General features: G+C 34.0%; 1 protein-coding gene across 1 annotated transcript; it reads left to right on the top strand.

Annotated features, from left to right (window-relative positions):
• The first annotated feature begins 6,075 nt into the window (after window positions 1–6,075).
• Window positions 6,076–6,444, top strand: LOC139860049 (uncharacterized mitochondrial protein AtMg00810-like). The gene has a single exon (XM_071848823.1). It carries the CDS (start codon window positions 6,076–6,078, stop codon window positions 6,442–6,444), a length of 369 nt encoding a protein of 122 aa, XP_071704924.1.
• Window positions 6,445–22,017: the final 15,573 nt, after the last annotated feature.

The following is a 22,017-nucleotide window of genomic DNA, read 5'->3' as shown; positions in this document are numbered from 1 at the left end:
AGTGTCGGTAGGTAAAAGCCAAATTAAAAGGCTGGCAAGATTTAATCATGTAGTTTGACTGTAGTATTTTATATGTATGAGATTCATTTATATATGTTGTCTGCGTTCAATCATTAACCACTCAATACTCAATTGGTTACCATCTTTGTTTCCAATCAATTGAACTGAGAAAACCATCACCAACATGGAACCTTCACTCATCACCATTACAAACCCACCAAATGATCACCACCCTTCTTTTCAATTGACCACCATCGTCAAACATTTTTTTTCTTTTCGTCTTCTGTTATGAGAAACGAGCAACGACCAAAACCACTTAACCCTCTCTTCTTTGTAAATCACCACCATCTCCTCTTCTTCTGTCACCACCATGATTCTACCATCTCGCAGTCTTTTACGATCAAACAACCACCTCCATCAAACCTTACTGTAGCTACTGTTGTAACGTTTTCTTTCTGTTTTCTATTTATGTTTTCTTTCTTTGTGAAACCCACAAATGCTCCAGCTTCCTGTATGAATGAGCTACTGCTGCAGTGTTTTTCTATTTCAATCCAAGAACAATCCAAACAAACCCACCTGTACTTCTCTTTTCTTCCTTGTTTATTCGAAAATACAACCTTTGTTTTGCTGCTGTTTCTGTTTAGTTTATCCCATCGCCACCACCCATCAAATAAAACCCAACTGCTACTGCAGCAGCAGTCCCTATCATTTGTTTTCTATTTAAATTCGATAACCTGCACAACCCTACTACTGTAGCTACTATTTTCTTTATGTTTCTATTTTGAATCGATCGAACTCCTACACATCTACTTGCTCCTGTTTCAGTTGCAATAGAACCACCACAACTACTTTTATTTTCTGTTTAAATAATGAAGATACAACAAGATGATGATGAAAGTATTATGATTTTATGGCTGCACGCTTTTCTCTTTTATTTCTGGCCGAAAACTAAACCAAAGACCCAATTAATTATTTAGTAGGGTTGCTTTGCTGGATTCCATGATTTACATACCATCGAACTGATCAAACCTATCTACTTTTGGATCGGGCTTTTAATCCATTTAATCAAATAAATACTCTTGCTAACTTGGGCCGAAGTAATTATTTTTTTAACTATCTTGTTGGGCTGTTAATTGGGCCGGTTCTATAACGATTGTTATAAGTGAATGATCGTGTTTTTCTGTTGATTTTCAATGGGATATATACAAAGAAAATTGATATCGAAGATGATGAGATGTTATGGTTTTGATGATGATCATAATAGACGATTCTGATGATGGTTTAGTTATGATATTAATGAAGATGATGATAAAATATGTTGATGACTGTGAAGATGAGATGATGATGATTATGAAGGTGAGGATGGTGATGTACGAAGTTGAGGATAATCTAATTATGATGTTGGTTAAGTGAAGCTTGATGAAATTCGGTGATGATAAAGATGATATGATGTTTGATGACGATGATGCTACTCACTCCTGTTCATGTTTTCTGCTGCTCTGTTCGTGACCTGATACACACCTACATACGATGATGATTGTGATGCTTTTGTGATGATGATCGATTGGGTTTTAATTTTAGGAAGAGATAACAGTTGTTTACAGGTTATAAAAATTAAATGTACGAATTAAAACAAAAAGTAATAAATGGAGGAATGGTTAGTAGTATGTTAGGGGAACGAGAGGTCACAGGATCGAGCCGGGACTGAGGCAATTTATTTTTTTTAGGCCTTTCCTTTAAAGGTAGCATTTTTATTATTAGTATCATTATTGTTATTATTATTATTATTATTATTATTATTATTATTATTATTATTATTATTATTATTATTATTATTATTATTATTATCATTACCACTAATCTCATTATAAATATCATTAATAGTATCATTAAGATTATTAGTATTATTAATAAAATTATCATTATTATTAATAATTTTAACATTATTATTATTATTATTCTTAAAAGTATCATTTTTATTAAAACTATCATTTTTATTATTATCATTATTTCTATCATTATCATTATGAATATTACTATTATTATTAATTTTATGAATATTATAATTATTATTATCATTATTATTAATATTTTTAACATTAATATTATTATTTTTAACATTATTATTATTATTATTATTATTATTATTATTATTATTATTATTATTATTATTATTATTATTATTATTATCATTATTATTACTAGTATCATTATTATTATTATAATAACTATATTATCATTATCAATATTACTATTAATAATAATATTATTATTACAATAAAATTAATCATATAAAAATGTACTTAATAAAACTATATTATAATTATTTATTTAAGGTATATAACATAAATATATTTAATTAAGTTATTTAAACATATAATTTATTAATATAACAATTATATCACTAATAACAATATATATAAATTTGTTCGATTACAATGTGTTAATATATATAATTAATATAGGTTCGTGAATCCGAGGCCAACCCTACACTTGTTCAATGATGTCATATGTATTTTTACTACAAAATACAGTATCGTGAGTTTCATTTGCTCCCTTTTTAAATGCTTTTGTAATATATATTTTTGGGACTGAGAATACATGCGCTGCTTTTATAACTGTTTTACGAAATAGACACAAGTAATTGAAACTATATTCTATGGTTGAATTGTTATACCAGATATCGCCCTTGTAGAACTTGGTAGCCTAAGAATTGGTGTTTATTATAATTGCTACCAATTGACCCGAATCCTAAAGATAGATCTATGGGCTTTGACACGCCCCAGTCAGAGAATTTGAACTGCTTTAGTACTTCGATATTTATATATGGGGATATGCTAGATGCATTTTGTTAATGTTGGTTACCAGGTGTTCAATCCATATGAATGAATTATAAACACTTGCGAGTGTATGATTATTGAATGAAATCTTGTGGTCTATTAAAATGATGGAAAAGATTGTTTATGATAAACTAATGAACTCACCAACCTTTTGGTTAACACTTGAAAGCATGTTTATTCTCAGGTATGAAAAAAATCTTCTGCTATGCATTTGCTCATTTTAAAGATATTACTTGAAGTCATTCATGACATATTTCAAAAGACGTTGCATTCGAGTCGTTGAGTTCATCAAGATCATTATTATGTCAATTATAGTTGGACATATTATGAAATGGTATGCATGCCGTCAACTTTCGATGAAATGAAAGTTTGTCTTTTAAAAACGAATGCAATGTTTGTAAAATGTATCATATAGAGGTCAAGTACCTCGTGATGTAACCAAATATAATGTATTCGTCCAGATAGATTAGGATGGGTCTTTACACACAATACCCCTACTATCGTAACCCATGAACCTGCTACTCGCCTACCTCCTTTTATGTTTTTGTCGAGGACTATTAAGGAAGAACACCACCACAACTGCTCGAGTTTCTTTTCTGTCGACAATCTCCACAACTATTAAACCTCGAATATTGCTGTTGCAAACTGATTCCTCCTATCTTTGTTCGAATAGTCGTTAAACTAACAAAAACGTCAACTGCTACCGCTCCTTATTCTTGATATTATTTCTTTCGCTGTTTAAAATTTTCAAAACTTCAACTTCAATTATTTATAACTACCAAAGCCTCCTGAACATTTATGAGCCCCACATGTGGGGATGAAAGAATTATGCATTATGTATAATATGTCACGCACATGGGTTGTGTCACAAAAGTTGGACCATTTGCAAATTAAAGTGGGAAGTAATTGAATCGGTGGACTCCACGTGAGTAGGACATCTTAGCATGAGTTGTTTATATCATATATTACATTATATGCAAGAGTGACGAATAGATGAAGTGATGATAACGTAAACGGTGAATTCTGTAACGTTCTTAAGTCACGATTTTGATGATTGTAACGATATGTTGGCAATGATAAGGAGATTACAGGTGATAGATAAATAAGACTATAATTAATTGTCGGTGCGAGAGTATTTATGATGGTAATCGAATGAGACCAAGATGATGGTAGTGAAACACGCTATAGAAAAATAAAAAATGATGATGAGTTATATAAATATAAATCTGAGTTTAATCAGAAAAAGCGTGATCGGAGGAGTGGATAAGGATATTATCGGGTTAGCGGCACGTCACGGGTTCAAACCCGGACTTCGGCATTTTTTTAGGACTACTTCTTTGAGGTAGTTTACTTTTTACTTAATTTTATTATTATTAGTATTATTATTATTATTATTATTATTATTATTATTATTATTATTATTATTATTATTATTATTATAATAATAATAATAATTATTATTATTATTATTTTTAATGTAAGTAGTATTATTATTGAAACTAATTTTTTTTTGATAAAGATTATCATTTTTATTATTAGAACTATCAATATTATTATTATTATTAGAATTATCATTATTTTTATCATTATTATTATTATTAGAATAATCATTATTTTTATCATTATTATTATTAATATTATTAATATATCAAATAAGGATTTTCTATATAAAAATATATTATTTACATAAAACATAACTATATTATTATGTTGTAATAAATATTAATTACCTATTTAATGTATATAAAAAATAAATATAGTTAATTTAGTTATTAATAAAACGTATAAGTTACTAAAATAACAATTAATAATAATACCTAAATTTGTTCGATTACCATTATATGTGTTAATATACGTATAAATGATATAGGTTCGTGAATCCGAGGCCAACCCATCATTATTCAATATCGTCATATGTATTTATACTACAAAATACAGTAGTGTGAGTTTCATTTGCTCCCTTTTTAAATGCTTTTGCAATATATATTTTTGGGACTGAGAATACATGCGTTGCTTTTATAAATGTTTTATGAAATAGACACAAGTAATCGAAACTACATTCTATGGTTGGATTATCGAATCGAATATGCCCCTTTTTAGTCTGGTAATCTAAGAATTAGGGAACAGACACCCTAATTGACGCGAATCCTAAAGATAGATCTATGGGCACTAACAAGCCCCAGTCAGAGAATTTGAACTGCATTAGTACTTCGATTTTATCATGTCCGAAGGGAGTCCCGGAATGATGGAGATATTCTATATGCATCTTGTTAAGGTCGATTACCAGGTGTTCAATCCATATGAATGATTTTTGTCTCTATGTATGAGACGTATATTTATGAGAAATGGAAATGAAAATCTTGTGGTCTATTAAAATGATGGAAATGATTGTTTATGATAAACTAATGAACTCACCAACCTTTTAGTTGACACTTTAAAGCATATTTATTCTCAGGTATGAAAGAAATCTCCCGCTGTGCATTTGCTCATTTTAGAGATATTACTTGGAGTCATTCATGGCATATTTCAAAAGACGTTGCATTCGAGTCATTGAGTTCATCAGGATTATTATTAAGTCAATTATAGTTGGATATATTTTGAAATGGTATGCATGCCGTCAACTTTCGATGAAATGAAAGTTTGTCTTTTAAAAACGAATGCAATGTTTGTAAAATGTATCATATAGAGGTCAAGTACCTCGCGATGTAACCAAATGTAATGTATTCGTCCAGATGGATTAGGACGGGTCCTTACAATCTCTAATCCTAAACCTCGTTATCAGTTTAGTTAACTGAATAATAAAATGTCGTGTTGATTGAACACTGATCACAAACGGAAGGAGTCCGTCGGGTTAAGTTGACAAAACCTTAGATGAAACTAACAACCGTTTCATCATACTAATGAGATCATACTAATCCAAATATTATACAGCATTAGAGTTGATATACTGAAAGTAAATCAGATAGAAACCTAACAGATACCTAGACAGTTGATATGACTTAATCCTAAGAAAACAATCAAACAAGAACATGCAATAGGTTTGGGTCATACAGTCAAGTGACTAACTAGATCTTAATAGCTCCTAAGAGGTTTCTTTAGAATAATTAATAGGCATACTAGGTCATTCATGTCTCAATTCCTAAGTTTCGTGTCCTAAAAGTGCATTAAAATTTTTCATATCGGGGGTAAAAACGTGACTTTTTAGCCGATATCACCCTTGCATCCAGAATTTTCCATGACAGATTTGGGGTCGTTGAATTACTTTCTTGGTACTTCGGTGACTCGTAGTTCCACTGGCATGTTCCTCTCTCAGAAGAAATATGATACTGAGATCCTTGAACGTGCTGATATGATGCAGTGTAAACCCTGCCGAACTCCTGTTGAAACAAAATCTAATCTTGGGTCTAATGGGCCTCCTATTTTTGACCCTACTTTATATCGTAGCCTTGCAGGTGCTCTTCAGTACGTCATGTTTACGAGACCTGACATTTCATATGTTGTTCAACAGATTTGTCTTTTTATGCATGATCCTCGTGAGCCACATTTTTCGGCTCTCAAACGGATTCTTCGATATATTCGAGGGACTCTTGATCTTGGGCTTTAGTTGTTTGCATCTACCACCCTTCCCTTTTCGCTTACTCTGATGTTGACTGGGCAGGTTATCCCTCTACACGTCGATCTACATCAGGCTATTGTATTTTTCTGGGTAAGAACTTGCTCTCGTGGTCCCTTAAACGGCAAAGATATGATTCATTGACATTCTTGCACATAAGATATAATGATTAAGTAAAGCTTTGAGGAAATATGCAAATTCGGTCACAAAAAATGGGAGTTCTGACATTTTTTGAGAAGCATTTAACACAATTATTCAAGTACCAATCGTACGTGGAAGACGTACTTATGGGAGTTCTGATCACATAAATAACTAATCGAGTCTCACCATGGTAAGTAATTAATGTTTCTTTATTGTAGATTTTAATTTAATTTGAACTATATAATTATGAGTAGGTTCGGATGATAGATGTGGGTGGTGTTTGGAGCATAGTGAATCGATTAATCATCTTCTTCTTCATTGTTCATGGTCACATAAGGTGTGGATGGCGTTATTTCGATGGTGGCGTCATAGACGTTGTTTAATAGTAGGTTCGGATGATAGATGTGGGTGGTGTTTGGAGCATAGTGAATCTATTAATCATCTTCTTCTTCATTGTTCATAGTCACATAAGGTGTGGATGGCATTATTTAGATGGTGGCGAGTTTGTTGGATTATGCCTTCCTCAATTGTTGAGTTTTCATTCGATTACTTTAATGGTTTGGGTATCATGGCTGGGAAATTTAGGAGTCTTATTGGTCTGGCCGCTTATTGGGCGATTTGGCTTGCTAGGAATGAAGTGGTGTTTAATGGTTCTTATACGTGTTGGGCCGCAATAGTAGCTCGTATAAATTTGAAAGTGTTCCAATGGTTAGTAAATTCAAATAAATGTGAAGCTCGCCAATTCTATGTATGAAAGACGGAGCCTTGGTTGCTACTGCACTGATGTTACCTTGCTATCTAAGTTTAAAGTTTGCTCTTTCACTTGACGAGTTGATGTAAACATGTGTACTGTATGTTTGTAAGTGGGCTTGTAAGTGGGTTTGTAAGGTTGGGTTAAGGCTTGTAATGCTTTCAAGTGGACTAAGTCTTATGTAAGGTCCACTTTGATCTGTCTGTACTTGGAAGTTTCACTTCTTTGTGAAAATTCATTCTAATGATATTGCTCCTTTTTGCCCAAAAAAAAAAAAAAACACTATATAATTATGATATAATTACTTTGTCGAAATCAACAAGTCTCAAAATTATTTCATAAAGTGGAGTGTAAATGGGGAGTTGATTTAGTTAACATAATATTACTCATGATTTTAATAATTTCTAGTGTTTTTGTTCTTCTTACTTCCCTATTTCCGGTTAATTTATTTATGGTAATTCTCTTATATTTTATGTTTGCTTATTTCAGATGGGTTTGATGGTGTTAACTATATTCATTATATTATTATATTTATTTATTATTATATATACTAATAGCCACTCAGAATTTGGTCGTTTTCTTCTTAGACTTGCCCTAAACGACATTTCCCCGCCAATATAAAAAACCCCACCCGCTTCACCATCTTCACCTACCTTCATCTACTTCCTTCCCCTCTCTCTCTGCTCTCTTCTTCCTCTCAGATCACCATCTGATTAAACTAAATTCGAGGCTGGCCAATTTCCTTTTTTTGATTGTTGCGTTTGACGTAAATTGACCGTTACATCAATCAATTTCCATCTTAAAGTGGTTTTAAAATCGACTGATAATAAATTAGGGTTTGAGTCAATTCAATCCAAACCTTCGACATCACTGTTGTTGATGGTACTTATGTCGTCGTTGCTGCCCTCACCTCCAAATCGGTTGATGTTCTTGATTGCATCTTTGGTTACTTGATTTTTCATCTGGAATAAAGTAAGTTGTCTTGAAATTTTATTTGTTATGGTTTTGTTTCGGTTGTGACAGTGCCGTTTGCTCACTATAATTGCCTCAATCTTCACGAAGAAAAAGTTCCTACACTCCTGCTGTAAGATTTATGTTATTAAATTAAGGTATAATTCATGTTGTTATTACTTCATTAATTTAAAGTCAGGTTTTGGGGAAAAGCTATGATTGATTTTTTTTTTGAGGTTTTCTTAAGTGCAAGCAGTGCACCTTCAATTGTCGTAGTAAATCCAGATAATTAACTGTATGTGATTATGATTTTATATTTTTCGTAACTTGAGAGCGTTAATGCTCAAAAACGGTTGAAAATATCTTAATTGCAACTCCGTAAAGTCATTGTTATGGTAGCCTAGGTTTGTGCATAACTTGCTCTGAATTCTTACTAAAGTTCTGATTATAGTGCTGATTTTGATGATGGCATGGCGTCGGTGATCCCCTTTTCTACATGTTACAATTTGTGAGTTTTTGTTGTTATTGTAGCTATTAGTACTGATGTCTGTGATGATTTACTAAATAAAAATTTTTATGGTTTGACTTTGGATTATGTGGATTTGTTAGTGCAGAATCATGTCCAACGTGCTTTGTTATGTGGTGATGTGTATTATTTTGGATCCAGTATGATTATTGTTTGTATTATTGTTTGAAAAGATGATGACTTCATCAGAAGTATAAATAGGTTGTTTTGTCTAGATAATACATATCGACTATGATGTTTAAACCATTCAGTTGAAGTCAATCTAGATCCTTATTTTTTTGAGAGTATGGCGAATAACTCTGGACAATTGGATTGAGATAATGAAAGTGTAACAAATGCTAAATTTGTTACCATGAAGTTGTGTTGCTGATATATTTGGATTAATTTTGTGGTTGGCTTGCTTGGTTATGAAGGACTGGAGGTTATTAATCCCAACGGAGGGACAAAAGATGTTGAAGTTGAAGCTCACAGAAAAAGATGGAAACAAGAGGTCCATTATTGCTTATGCTTAGTTATACAATCTCAACCTGTTAAGAATTATGTCACTTATATTTTTTTTTTATGTCTACTTATGAAACCACTCCCGGTTTGAAGCTGTGTTATTGAAGGATTGAAACAGTCCCTAGAAGATGATGCAAAAGTACAACGCATTCAGGTATATGAGTACTTTATTATTTGTAATACATAGATTGAAGATTTTTAAGGTTGTATGTGTTTTTTCGTAGTTTGTAAACTCATCGGTCATGACAGTTAATATATAGGTAAGAAGGGAATTTTGCAAATGGACTCTTTCTGAGGTTTAGATCATAAAAGGATCTATGCAAAGTTCCAAAGTGCCACAAGTGAAAACTTAATGAGTAATGACTAAATACTACATATATGATTACATCTAAAACTTCATATCTTTTCGGTTTCGATTATAGGTTGTAGTGGCAATACATTGAGGTTCGATTGTATAAAAATTTATGTGGGGCTCAACTGCCGCTCAAAATTACAACAATTGTTTGCTCATTGTTTCATGAAGTGTTTATTGATATCTGCTTCAATTTTATGGCTGCAGTTTGGCATGAGAATATATAGTAACAATATATGTCTATGAGGGAATCTAAAACATGGAGAAATTTCTTGAGAAAAAGACAAATACAGTTTGATTGGGTAAGTTTATTTAGTTTTGTTCTGTTGAATAGAGGGAAACTGAGTGAATCTATATTGTGGAGATTTTATGGGTAATTTATATTTGGTCCAGGAGGTGGGTCAACCTTAAAAAATATTTTTTGCTATTAAACAATGGTCTTAATGTGTTTACAAATTCCATTTATATTATGCTAATTTATAGCTACACTAATATTTTAAGACATTATAAACATTAAGTACGTGTTCGGTGACATATGAGCCATTTATCCTGTTTCGCTTAAACTACCTTTTTATAAATGAAAATTTCAATATTTAAATTTGAATATCTAAATTTGCAGCTTCTAAAGGGTTTTTTTCTGACAAAGACAATGTTTGGCTCATTTCCTGGAGTGCATATAGTATCTACTTGAATTTATGTACTTTCTTATTGGACAATCACCGAAGATACTAGAGAATTGACTTCAGAGTGCTAGCATCTTTATGCTCTGCAAGTTATATGCTTTGCATAGAGGTCTAATAATACAAACTTCCACCTGTAATCAAACACCATTTAGTTAAATGTGTACTGTTCTAAAAGGGTGTAGACCTAACTGATGTTATTGCCATGAAACATATTTTTAGGGATATTTTAGGTATCTGCCCATGAAACATAGTTTAAGGATCTGCCAAGAAATATATTTTAGGAATCTGCCCATTGCCATGACCGCGCGAGTTACTGATCTACGAATTGTTAATATGTTGTTAATTATTATTATTGTTTCTTCCGTAGGTGGCTTGCTAGATATATTTGACGATGGCACAAGTATATAGCCTACAACACCTTATTTGGAGCATAGACTCCAAACAAATAGGAGGAACGGGAAGGCAACCCAATATTCCCTTAAGACAAAGACAAAGAATTTATGAATCATCACACACCACAACACCAAAAACGCAATGGTTCAGAGGTAAATGATCATGAAGATGATGGTTCCGAGGTAAAATGGTTCTGCATTGTTTATTTTTGAACATGAAAAGTGGTCATAAAGCTCGGAATTTTAGAATGGAGAGTTGTAATCTTCATATTTCGGGAAAATGTTAAAAGTATCACAGTTAAAGGAGAATAACAACATGCTTTCAATCTGGTGTATCTTGCTTAAAGTGTCAATGTAGTTGTGATAATGAAATGATAGATTGAAAAAATGTGATCAGTTTGACTTCTCTTATACAATTTGGTCAGATTACAAAGAAGGATATGTATGCCGTTGATTTTCTTAAAATTATTGATGTTAATTTTGAATGTATCTTGATTTTATTGAGTCAAAGTCATAGACAATGTTTACATATGCTTTTTGTGTACAACTAAAAAGTTACCGCTGCAACGCGCGGTCGATTTCCTTTCTAGTTATTATTATAATTAGTTTGAGTTTCTAGAAAATCTTAATAATAGGAGGTTGAGATTGATGATATCTTTAAAGAATCGATAATTGATATCGATCTTACCGATAATGGAGATTAGCTTGCTTTAGTTGCTTATGTAACTGGAAATCTTTGTGCTCATTATAGAAGTATGTAGGTAGGTGACTCCTTTAATCTTGACTTATTGATGCAAAAAGTGAATGCTCGAGTATAATCAACCTGAATTTTCAAGAAATATGACAGTATGACTGTATGAATATTAAACCTTTTTTCAAATTTTTTGTGACATTTTCTATGTCTGTGATCTATTAGACGATAAAGGAAGTGAAATAGACACTGCGAGAGATTTGAATTAGTGGGTCAAACGGGTCTGCAGGGATCAACTAATTTATTTGTTTATTTTGTCCAAACTTTATCCGTTTGTAAACACTTAATATATCATGTGACTAAAAAAAATATTCAAATGCTTTTTAGGAAGTTTTATGTACTTAAAATATACCTTGAACTAATTGAAGTTATAAGTTTCACGTTTTTGGAACTTAACCAAGATTTTATTTAGGTCTTTTGCAGATCCAGTTATCTACTTATTAATCATTTCTGGTGTTTTGTACTAAATCAACGGATTTTTAAAATTTACTTGGTTGTTGTTCTAAAGAAGTAAGATTGGCAGACATTGAACAATATGTAGGAAAACAAGGAGAGCTTGAAGGTAATTGCAAGAATTTCATATTTATCACGTACTAATCTGTTTGGATTGTTGGAGTGCGAAGTTCGAATTAAACAAGGTTTGCTGAATCTGTGAATTTGGTGACCGTGAGTTTAAAGTTATGATCGCAAGAATCACATCCTGTGATGAGAAAACAAAACTCGCGACGACCAGAAATTCATTGCGGTCGCGAAAATGGTGCTGACGGGAAAAAATTCTAGAATTGAGTTTTCTTGCTCGTTAATTAGTTTCCTTGTTTAGATTTGCCTATATAAACACCCTATGTAACCCATACAATGTGTGCACGAAATTTATAGTGAAAATCTCTGGTTTGCGCCCGTGGAGTAAACCCTTCTCCGTGTTTTGGAGTTGGAATATAACCACGTTAAATCCTTGTGTCGTTTTATGCTTTTATTTATCTTTCTTATGCTTTAATTATTCGTTTGTCGTTCTTAGGTTGTTTGTGATTAACGATACCACAATCACATGTTCTTGTTTGGGTCCTAAATCCTAACAAGTGGTATCATAGCTTCAAGGTTACGAGTTCGGGCACGATGGCGAATTGAAAGCAAGTGTTTTCGATATGGTTGATGAATCGGTTCTTTCATCAGGGATATTAATACGACGGGCTTAAGGATTTGTCTTGCAACATGTATCTAAACTAGATGACTCAGTTAGTCGCGATGAACTCATGGATATGTCTATGTATTCGGGAGAGTTGATCACACAAGATTCGGGTATCGATTCTTGGAAGTTATTTTGTAATTGGGACGCTGATTGCATCATGATGGTGATTTTTTCGCGAAGGGTTACGGAGTCAGAGGTCGGTTCGATGGGTTCATTGCGGAGTGATATTTCGGGAGATCCGAGTGTCGGATCTGAGTTCTCGTTCTTCGCGATCCCATGCGAAAGAATGATTGAACTATCAAATTCGGAGTTCCAGGAGCTGCTGTAGTATGAAATTCGTAGCGGGTTCGTTAACCGTGGGATCGACTTGATTTTTTGTATGTGGATAGTAGAATTACTGATCTATGCGTGGTAAAGATTTGAGGCAGATCTGACCGTTGGTTCTTGAGATATGATTTTTCGAATCTGGGCCATTTTCGGGATGAAGTTTTTCGGGTTTGATGGCGCGAGCGAGAGATGGTTTTGTCTTTCGAGCAATACGAGCTATGTTTTCGAAGATTTGGGTTTGTTATGGAAGCTCAGGAGGGTGTTTTTCTCTCGGTTTAGAGCGGTTGAATAATGAACAAGATGCATCGGTTTGAAAGTCGATAGTGGAAGTATCGGGGAAGTTTGATGCTTGTGGTTTAGAAACGGGATGACCAATTATGTTTGGTCAATATTCCATGATCTATGGAGTATGCGGGCGGATTAGAGTTCCTTTTCACTAAGGAAATTGGTTGTCGAATGGTGTCGGATAGAACGCGTTCGACGGTTGCTCGGGTTTGGTTGACGTTTCAACAAAAGGAGCGGTTTTCTTCGAGGGTGATCAATTAGGAGTCTTTAGGTGATGGAAGAGGCGTGGATAATCTTGTAAGTCCCAGAACTTGAGCTTTCGAGGATCGTTGAGGGTATCGGGAACTCGGTGTAAGTTTGGTATCCGACGGAAGTTATCGAGCTAGTGGGAGTTAGTCAACTAGTAGAGTGGTGGAGATGATTATGCGACGTTGTCTCCAATGTTCTCAAGATTAGTGTGATGATTCCGGGTAACACTAGGGCTTCAAGTACTTGTTTTACTCTCCGATGGCAAAGAAATTTGCGACTGACTGGTGGTACGAACCAAGTTTCTTCTCGAGTAGCCGCGGTTTTATTTCTTACTCGTACAGTGGGAGCGTGCTTGGGATGAGAAGTTGGGTTTGTGAAATTCATAGCTATGAGGAGGTCAGTGAACTAGCGAGAAAGCGGAAAGTTGAAAAGTTAGTAGATTTCGAGGTTGTGATTGCAATCTCACTGGAGCCTTGATGAAGAGTCTACGAGGGCGTCTGTTGGATTTTCTGATTGTTGGGAAGGAAAATCATAGATAGACGATGAAATCTTGTACTAGGGTGATCATTGACATGTGTTCAAGATTGGACATGTCTAGAGTGATCGGTGAGGCGGTGTAGTCTCATGAAGAATCTTATAATTGAAGAGTCGCATACTTCAATTGGTCTTCTAGTGTAAGAAGATGATCTTCGTGTTAGAAGATGGTGGTGATAGAAACCGAGATGGCCCAAGCTAGTAACTATGAGATTGGATTATCACTCAGCGGTGTTTTTTGGTGTCGAAAGACTTCACTTGCTCTTAGGCTAACGAGTGAAGTGCGGCGTGATTCGGGTGTCTCATCTAGCGGTATCAAAAGGAGTTGGTAATCGGCTAGTCTAGAGTTATTGTGGGTTTGTTTAAACATAGTTGATGGGTTTGGCGAAGGTTGTTTAATGTCTCATTTGAGTAGGAGATTGTTGGAGTGCGAAGTTCGAATTAAACAAGGTTTGCTGAATCTGTGAATTTGGTGACCGCGAGTTTAAAGTTATGGTCACAAGAATCACATCATGTGTGAAGCCCCGTACAAAATTAACGTGTACGGATCATCAACAACAGGATCATTACAAGGTCAAACACTATATGCTGTTTGAAAACCAGTTTTGCATTCATGAAAAGATAGCGTTTTACAAAAGATCTTGTGCTTCCTATGAATTGAAGCATTAACATAAGTATGTGACCCAAAGGTCGTTACAAAACCATTATTTGAAAATAACGTAAGTTACGAATACAAAATAAAAGTTCCATGATTGAGACATCTCTATGTAATGCAGCGGAAGTCTAACACAGCAAGTCTGTAACAGCAAGTCTAATACACCAAGACAGCAGGTCTAACACACCAAGAAAGCAAGTCTAACAGCGGAAGCAACAACGTCTAAGCACCTAAGAAATACATGCTTAAAAAGTCAACACGAATGTTGGTGAGCTATAGTTTGTTGGTAAACAGTAATGTAATGTAGGCCACGAGATTTCAGTGCTTCAACCAGCAGTTTAAATCAGTTATTCAAATCAGTATGATAAAGTATATGTTCAACCGTGGGCACTTGGTAACTAACTTAACGTAAATATCACCCCCTAAAAGTACACTTGGCGAGTGCGTATGTTTACGAAGTATTAAACACCCATTAAATGCTAGCGCTACTAGCCCGAGTGGGGATATCAAACCCTATGGGTCTATATCTAAGATTCGCGTTCACCGGTTCAAAGACCAATGACTAAACGTTACCGAGCTAAGGGGAAAGTTTATGCCGTTGTATAACCCACACATATATATAAAGTTTAAGTACTCGTGCCTAGTATGTAAAACGTAAAATGCGCATTTATTCTCATTTCCCAAAATAGTTAAAGTAAAAAGGGATGCTATAACTCACAGTGTAAAGTAGTTAAGTTGATTCGAGATAAGTTTCCAAGTAGTTGGTCCGAAAGGTCCTCAACCCAAGTCAAAAGTTACTAAGTCAGTAAATCGTCCCAAAGGTTTAAATGTATGTAAATTAGGTCTTAAGTGTCATCATCATTCATCATAAGTCAAAAAGGGTAAAGTAAGTTTCATTCAAGAATAGAGACTGAAGCAAAGGGCTGACTTTGATCAGCTGGTACGACCTCTACATAAATCAAAAAGATGCATAATCAGTGGCTATGGCTCCGTATGTGAGTCCACTATTGCTGATCAATTTCCAGAACCAAACTCGTCTTCGTTTGTCCATGGCGACGGTTTAAGTGCGAGTAGGTCAAAAATTTCAGCACAACGTTAAAAGGATGTAGTGACTTTCGGAAGGCTATAAATCCTAAACCGTAAATCGGATTAAGACGAGTCTTAAACAAAAAGTCATCTACTCGAACCAAAAAATCTGGAAATTAACTTTTCCAGTAGCCCAGGTTACTGAAAAGTTCCAGAAAAGAGTAAGGAAGGTGTTTCGGTGGGTTCTTGGTGCTTGATGCGCATCACTGTTCCCATCCTTGATGCTTGTAGCTTCAAGTATACAACTCGTTGATGTGTTTGCATCACCTTAACCAAGGTTTGACCATCATAACACTAGTGTATGTCTAAGATATGTAGCACAACTCATTTAAGTGTTGTAAGTAGTTTGATGAACCAAAGTTATATCAAGATCTTAGATCCGACACATACATGAGTTCTAATAGTAATATTAAGTTACAAACTTGAAGGTAAACTAAATAAACAAGATCTAAAGTTGTAGAACTTAGATCTTAGTTAGATCTTAAAGATCCTAGACTTGAAAGTCTAGATCTAGTGTTCTTAAGTTAGATCCTAAGTTATAAGACTTGGATCTTTACTTTAATGAAACCATAAGTTTTGAAACTTAGATTTTCATCTTGTAAAATGTATATAAGCTTATAAGCTCTTGTTTGCAACAAAATTAGAAGACCATAAGCTATAGAAACTTAGATCTATCATAAGTATATGAAGTTATAACTAGAAAGTAATTCTTCCATGTTCTTGAACTTACAAAGTAGTTTCAAGAAATATGAGATCAAGATTAACTATTAATACTTGACCAAATTAACAACATTACAACTCTAAATAAATGAAATGAAGAAATAAATTAAAGTTACAAGTATTATGTTCATGTTTGCTTCATACTTGAGAAGATTCAAATCAAAGTTTGAATCTTAAGAGAATAAACTTCAAGTCTACAAAACATGAACACAAAGAAGATCATCAAGTTTATGAACTTTAGATCTTAGAAACATTTAAGTGTAGAACCATAAACTAACAAGTTTAGGTTCTTGTTCTTGGTTCTTCATCAAATAAAAGATGGAAGTAACCAAGATTACATGAAGATACAAGTTAGAAAACTTGATCTTTAACAATAACAACAAACAACAAGTAATAAATCAAGAAGGATGATGATGGTTATATTCAGTTTCAATTGAAGAAAAGAAAAAAAAAAGTTTGTTACTTACAAAGTAGAGAGAAAATGAAAGAAAAATGAAAGTACGAGTAGTGAAGTGTGTGAAATGAAGTGAAACTAGCAAATATGTATCAAAGAAAAATTGAAATGGAACTCCCTTTGCTAGCCATATGGTGGACGGTTTCTAGGTGACCAAAGGGGAATGTCAAAAGCTAACTTTCATACATGGGGAGAAGGTGTAAGCTCAAAATAGATAAAGTTAAGTGTATGGGGAAAGGGTTACTAGCATGCTTGTGACAAGTCTCTTCATACTTAAATTAATTAATCTATGTTTTATTCTTAATGAATCACTAGCTTAATGATGGGCTAACTAGTCCATTAAGAAAGTAGGGTGGGCTTCATATGTCCATGTCCATTAATAAAAGCCCAAGTCCAAGTGTGTAACAATTAAATAAAAAGCCCAAGTAATTAACTACTAACATTAGTTAATTAAAAATGATTAATAATAAATAAATCATGAACGTAAATAATATTCGAAATATTATTCGTGTAAAGTACGTATGTCACAAAGACAAGTCGGGGCATGGAAAGTCAATTACGGTGTTAAATCCATTAAGGTAACTAGTAAGCATTAGTAAACACTAAGCTTAATTAAATAAGCCCTTAAGCCAAGTAATTGTTATAATAAATAACAATCAAGTTTACGCAGTCATAATATTCCAATTACGACAAAAGTTTAACGTGTACCAAGTACGTATCTCGTTTAAAACGATAAGTGACACCAACGGTCGTAAAAGCATTCGGGCATCAAGTTAAGTGATTACACTAAATAGCACGTTGCAAGATATTAACGAGAGTAATTAATCATGATTAAAGATCCCAGAGCATAAGCTAGCTCAGTACACACAAATGCGCAGTTTCGTGAAAGCACAAAGCACAAAAGCAAGTCAAAAAAGCCGGGTCGTTACATTACCCACCTGTTAAAGAAAATTTCGTCCCGAAATTTTGAGGAGTGACCAACAATGGTGCCGTATTCGAATAAGGAGGAGCGTATCAAAGTTTCGTGAGACTCGTGGGCTCAGAAGTAAGTTATTTACCTTGAAAGGTACTTCGGCGTATGAAAGTAAGAATAGGTATATGCCATTAATTAAGTCTCTTGTCTTAAGAGATCAACAATTTGATTTCGTTTCTGTTTAACATGAGTATGTCATCTGAATATATATCTACAAAAGGAAAGATGGTGTTTCTAGTCTTACAGGCATCTTCAGTAAGCTGTAAGCGTGAAATGCATCATGAGTGTTTCCAAACTCTTCTAAAACATTGAGCGCTTATGTCGCAATACAAAGCTGACAGGTAGAATGGAAAACATGGTGATCACAACCATGCGATTTGATGTCTGGATAGTGTTAGCCACGGATTTTCCTAACCCCTTGATTTCGGAAGGAGGCCATAGGCATAAAGAACCCGATTCTTAAGAATGTTTGCAATCCATAATTATTAATAGTGCCTTCAGGACGGTCTAAACGAACAATGAAGGATATCACCTAGCTTACCGTGCTGCAGGTGAACTTATCCTTAGATGGAATGAAAGCACAGTTTCCATAATGTAACTTTATTCTTTCAGTTACAGGTTGAAGTTAGGGTTAACATTAACTAGAGCAACATATAGTTGCAACCAACGAAGGAAGGAATATATAGAGTAACCACATCAGTGTCGTAGATGTTTTAAGCAGTCTCCTCCCAAACAAGATTCATAGGTTCCCAAAGTATCTTATATTACATTTCCGATAGAAAATCGCACGAAAGGTGTGATCTTTGGACTAGAGTGAAATCTTCGAGCGGTTCGTTCTGAATTTATCCGTGTACTAAAGGGGATGTGCGGACGAGAAGATACGTGAACCCTTGGTCATAAAGAATGGTTAAGAATCTCCAAAAATGATTCCTGTACCTCTACATACAGATTTATAGAGATGAGGTTTACGAGGGTGTTGCGATTTGCCGATAAGTATTGAGAACAGAAACCCACCTCGTGCATTTCCTACAATAGGGTGAGCACTGAGTGTACCTTAGAAAACTGATATATTGGCCCGCGCTTTCATCATGTCTAACCTTAAAAAGAACATTTTATGGGTGCGAAGATTTTCTAACAAATTTTATAAAACTGCCATCCAAAGTGGCTCAAGAGTTTTTAACAAAGGTCTTAATGGTAAGCTTCATCCCTAACGAAGGGCGAGAAGAAGTGTGATCCATACATGGTGTAGTCTAATACGAAAACCTTTAATAAAATTAACCAATGAAGTTTTTAAAAACCTTTAAATGTTTGATGCGACAACATAAACGGAACGAAGTTCTTAGTAAATTTAGAAGTAGGTACAACGTGTACCATTTTACACAAAACTATTTGACTTAAGTTGAATAACTCGATAAAGGAGCGATTTTTAAATAATTTGAAGATATAACTTAGTATGTACTAACCAAAATAGGTAAAGGTAAATTTATTAACTTAATTATATACATACATATATGATTTTATAAATCGCATAAGTGACAGAAAAATTTTATTACTTTCATTTGTCAATAAATCCCGTGAGGACCGCACGAATAATCAACGTGTAAAAATTTTGATAAACATAGCTTTTCGTATTTCAGAGGTTGCGATTTGAAAAAGATTGAGTGGAAAATCTTTAAATCATCGGGTGACAAGTTACTAGGTAATGAAAACTAATGAAGTAAATGTAGTTTTGATAATTATTAGGACATAAGTCTTTGGGCCAAAAATGTTTACGTGCGAAGCCGTTGCTAAAAAGTGAGGTATGAAGGATAGAGCATGAGGACGAGAAGTTAATCGCTTCTTGACTTTGCAAAATGACAAACAGGTTATGACTAATATCAAAGTCGGAATACTGATTGTGCTAATATCACTAAATGAGAATCTCTTGAAATAAGTCGGGCCTTAGAGTTATGTAAGAAAGAGCATTGTTCCAACAGGTGTGGCGCAAGATCCCTGGGGTAACGCAATAACTTTAAATGGTTTAAGTGTTAGTGGATGCCCCAAGGCTCTGAACGACGTGGCAGTAAGTGTCTTCAACACATACACACATGAACCTCTCGATTTCGACGGTTGTAAAGTCTTCATGATGACTTGGATACGAATAACACGAAAAATTTTATATAGCAAGCAACGAAAATTTTATCGAAATCGTTTAAGGTGACAATGTAAGAAAAGAAACGAAGTTCTTAGTAAATTAAGGGTTATGTACAACACGTACCATTCAAAGTATAATATCTTTTGAATAAAAGATTTGATTTGTAAAAGTGAAAGTAAAGTTTCATATGTATTTGTCAAAAGTAAGTAATCATTTACTTTATTTTATATAACGTATACGATTTCAAAAAAAAAAAAAAATTTTGCATGAATGGCAAATAAGATAAATTTACTTTCATAACACTTTGAGAGGACCGTTCCGTAAAATAGTGGATGAAAATTTTTTGGCAAATAAAATTTTCATATTTCGGAGGTTACAAGTTGGAAAGAGATTGATGAGGATCGAGTAAAATATTTTTGAAAATTTCAAGTGATAATTGAGGGAAAAAAAAATTGTTACGGGGTAATGAAAACTGTTGGATTTAAATGTGGTTGATGACTATTAGTAGGGCACAAGTCCTTTGACTAAAAATGCTTAAGTGTGAAGTTGTTGCTTATAAGTGAGATACGAATGGGGGGGTATGAGGATGAGAATTAACCACTCATTAATTTTGGAAAATTTTGAACTGTTATGACTAATATCGAAGTAAGAAGGATGATGGTATGACTATCATCGAATAAGAAATCTCTCGGGATAAGTTAGGATTCAGAGTCGTGTAAGAATGAGTATCAAATAAGATTCTTGGGTAGTCCTTACTATAGAATTTGAATCGCTGAAGTGACGAGGTACAATTTCCTTTATGTATTGTTGTGCAAGTTTGTCCATTGTATCGATTCCTTTTATCGATTCCGTTTTCGGTAACTTCGTGAGGAAATTCATCGTTATTCCTTCCCATTCCTATTGCGGGATTTAGGTTTGTTGAAGTAACCCGAATGGCTTTTGGCTCACCATTCTCGCGAGGTATACGAATAATCTTCTCACTATAAATAACTTTCGCTTTCATCCTTGAAGGCAGTTCGTTCCAACTATTTCATCAAAGCTTCCTAACTTGATGGGTGTTAGGTAATTCTTAAGGTTCATTCCAATCAATCTTATTATACTACCGTGAAAAATTCTATCAATCTTCTCAAGTAACATTTGCTTGTGCGTAGGTAACTAATCCTTTTCAACTACTACAATTAAAACTTCCAAGTTTTGTTGACACGAGGTCATCCCCAAATGACCCACCTGTTAATTGTAAGGTACTACCTTAAATCATTCCTCTATCCCTGCCAGCTTACCATTAGCTTATCCTATAGAATACTTAACTCTCATGGTTGTTTATGGCTTATTAGTCATAACACTAAGATTCTTAGATATAAGGTTTCTATCGCTCCAGTATTAAACAACCTTGAGATAATAAAACGTTGTGATGAAACGTACCCTAACTAAAATCAGGATTCATGCAAGTTTTCATAACTAAGATAATGATTGCTCTACCGCAAGTCAGTACAAAGTTTTTCCTATTTGAGAACTTTTTCCTTAAATGTCCAGGGTGTCAATATTTATAACAAATTTTCGGGTTATCAATTCTGCAATCAAGGCCCTTCCTGTATAGTATCTGGGCTACGTGGTTATTCCTTCCCTACCTTTAACAGATTAAAATGCGTATGCTCAAGTGATCCCTGCCAAAAATTTTCCCTGGATCACCTCATATTCCTCATGTAGTAACATTGGGACTTCTGTATGATTTACCTCAATATAATCACGCTGGCCTGGCGTCATTATATTGTATTAAATCATACGTTCATTCCAATATCATTCCATATGGTCAATGTAACGTGATCACTTCCAGTTCCACTCAATTTTGTCTAACGGTGCTTTAACTATGCTATCTCAAAACAGAATCTACATAATTAATCTCACGGTTTCTT

The sequence above is a fragment of the Rutidosis leptorrhynchoides genome, chromosome 7, assembly GCF_046630445.1.
Source record: "Rutidosis leptorrhynchoides isolate AG116_Rl617_1_P2 chromosome 7, CSIRO_AGI_Rlap_v1, whole genome shotgun sequence".
Lineage (NCBI taxonomy): Eukaryota > Viridiplantae > Streptophyta > Magnoliopsida > Asterales > Asteraceae > Rutidosis > Rutidosis leptorrhynchoides.
This window is presented reverse-complemented; position numbering and strand designations above follow the sequence as displayed.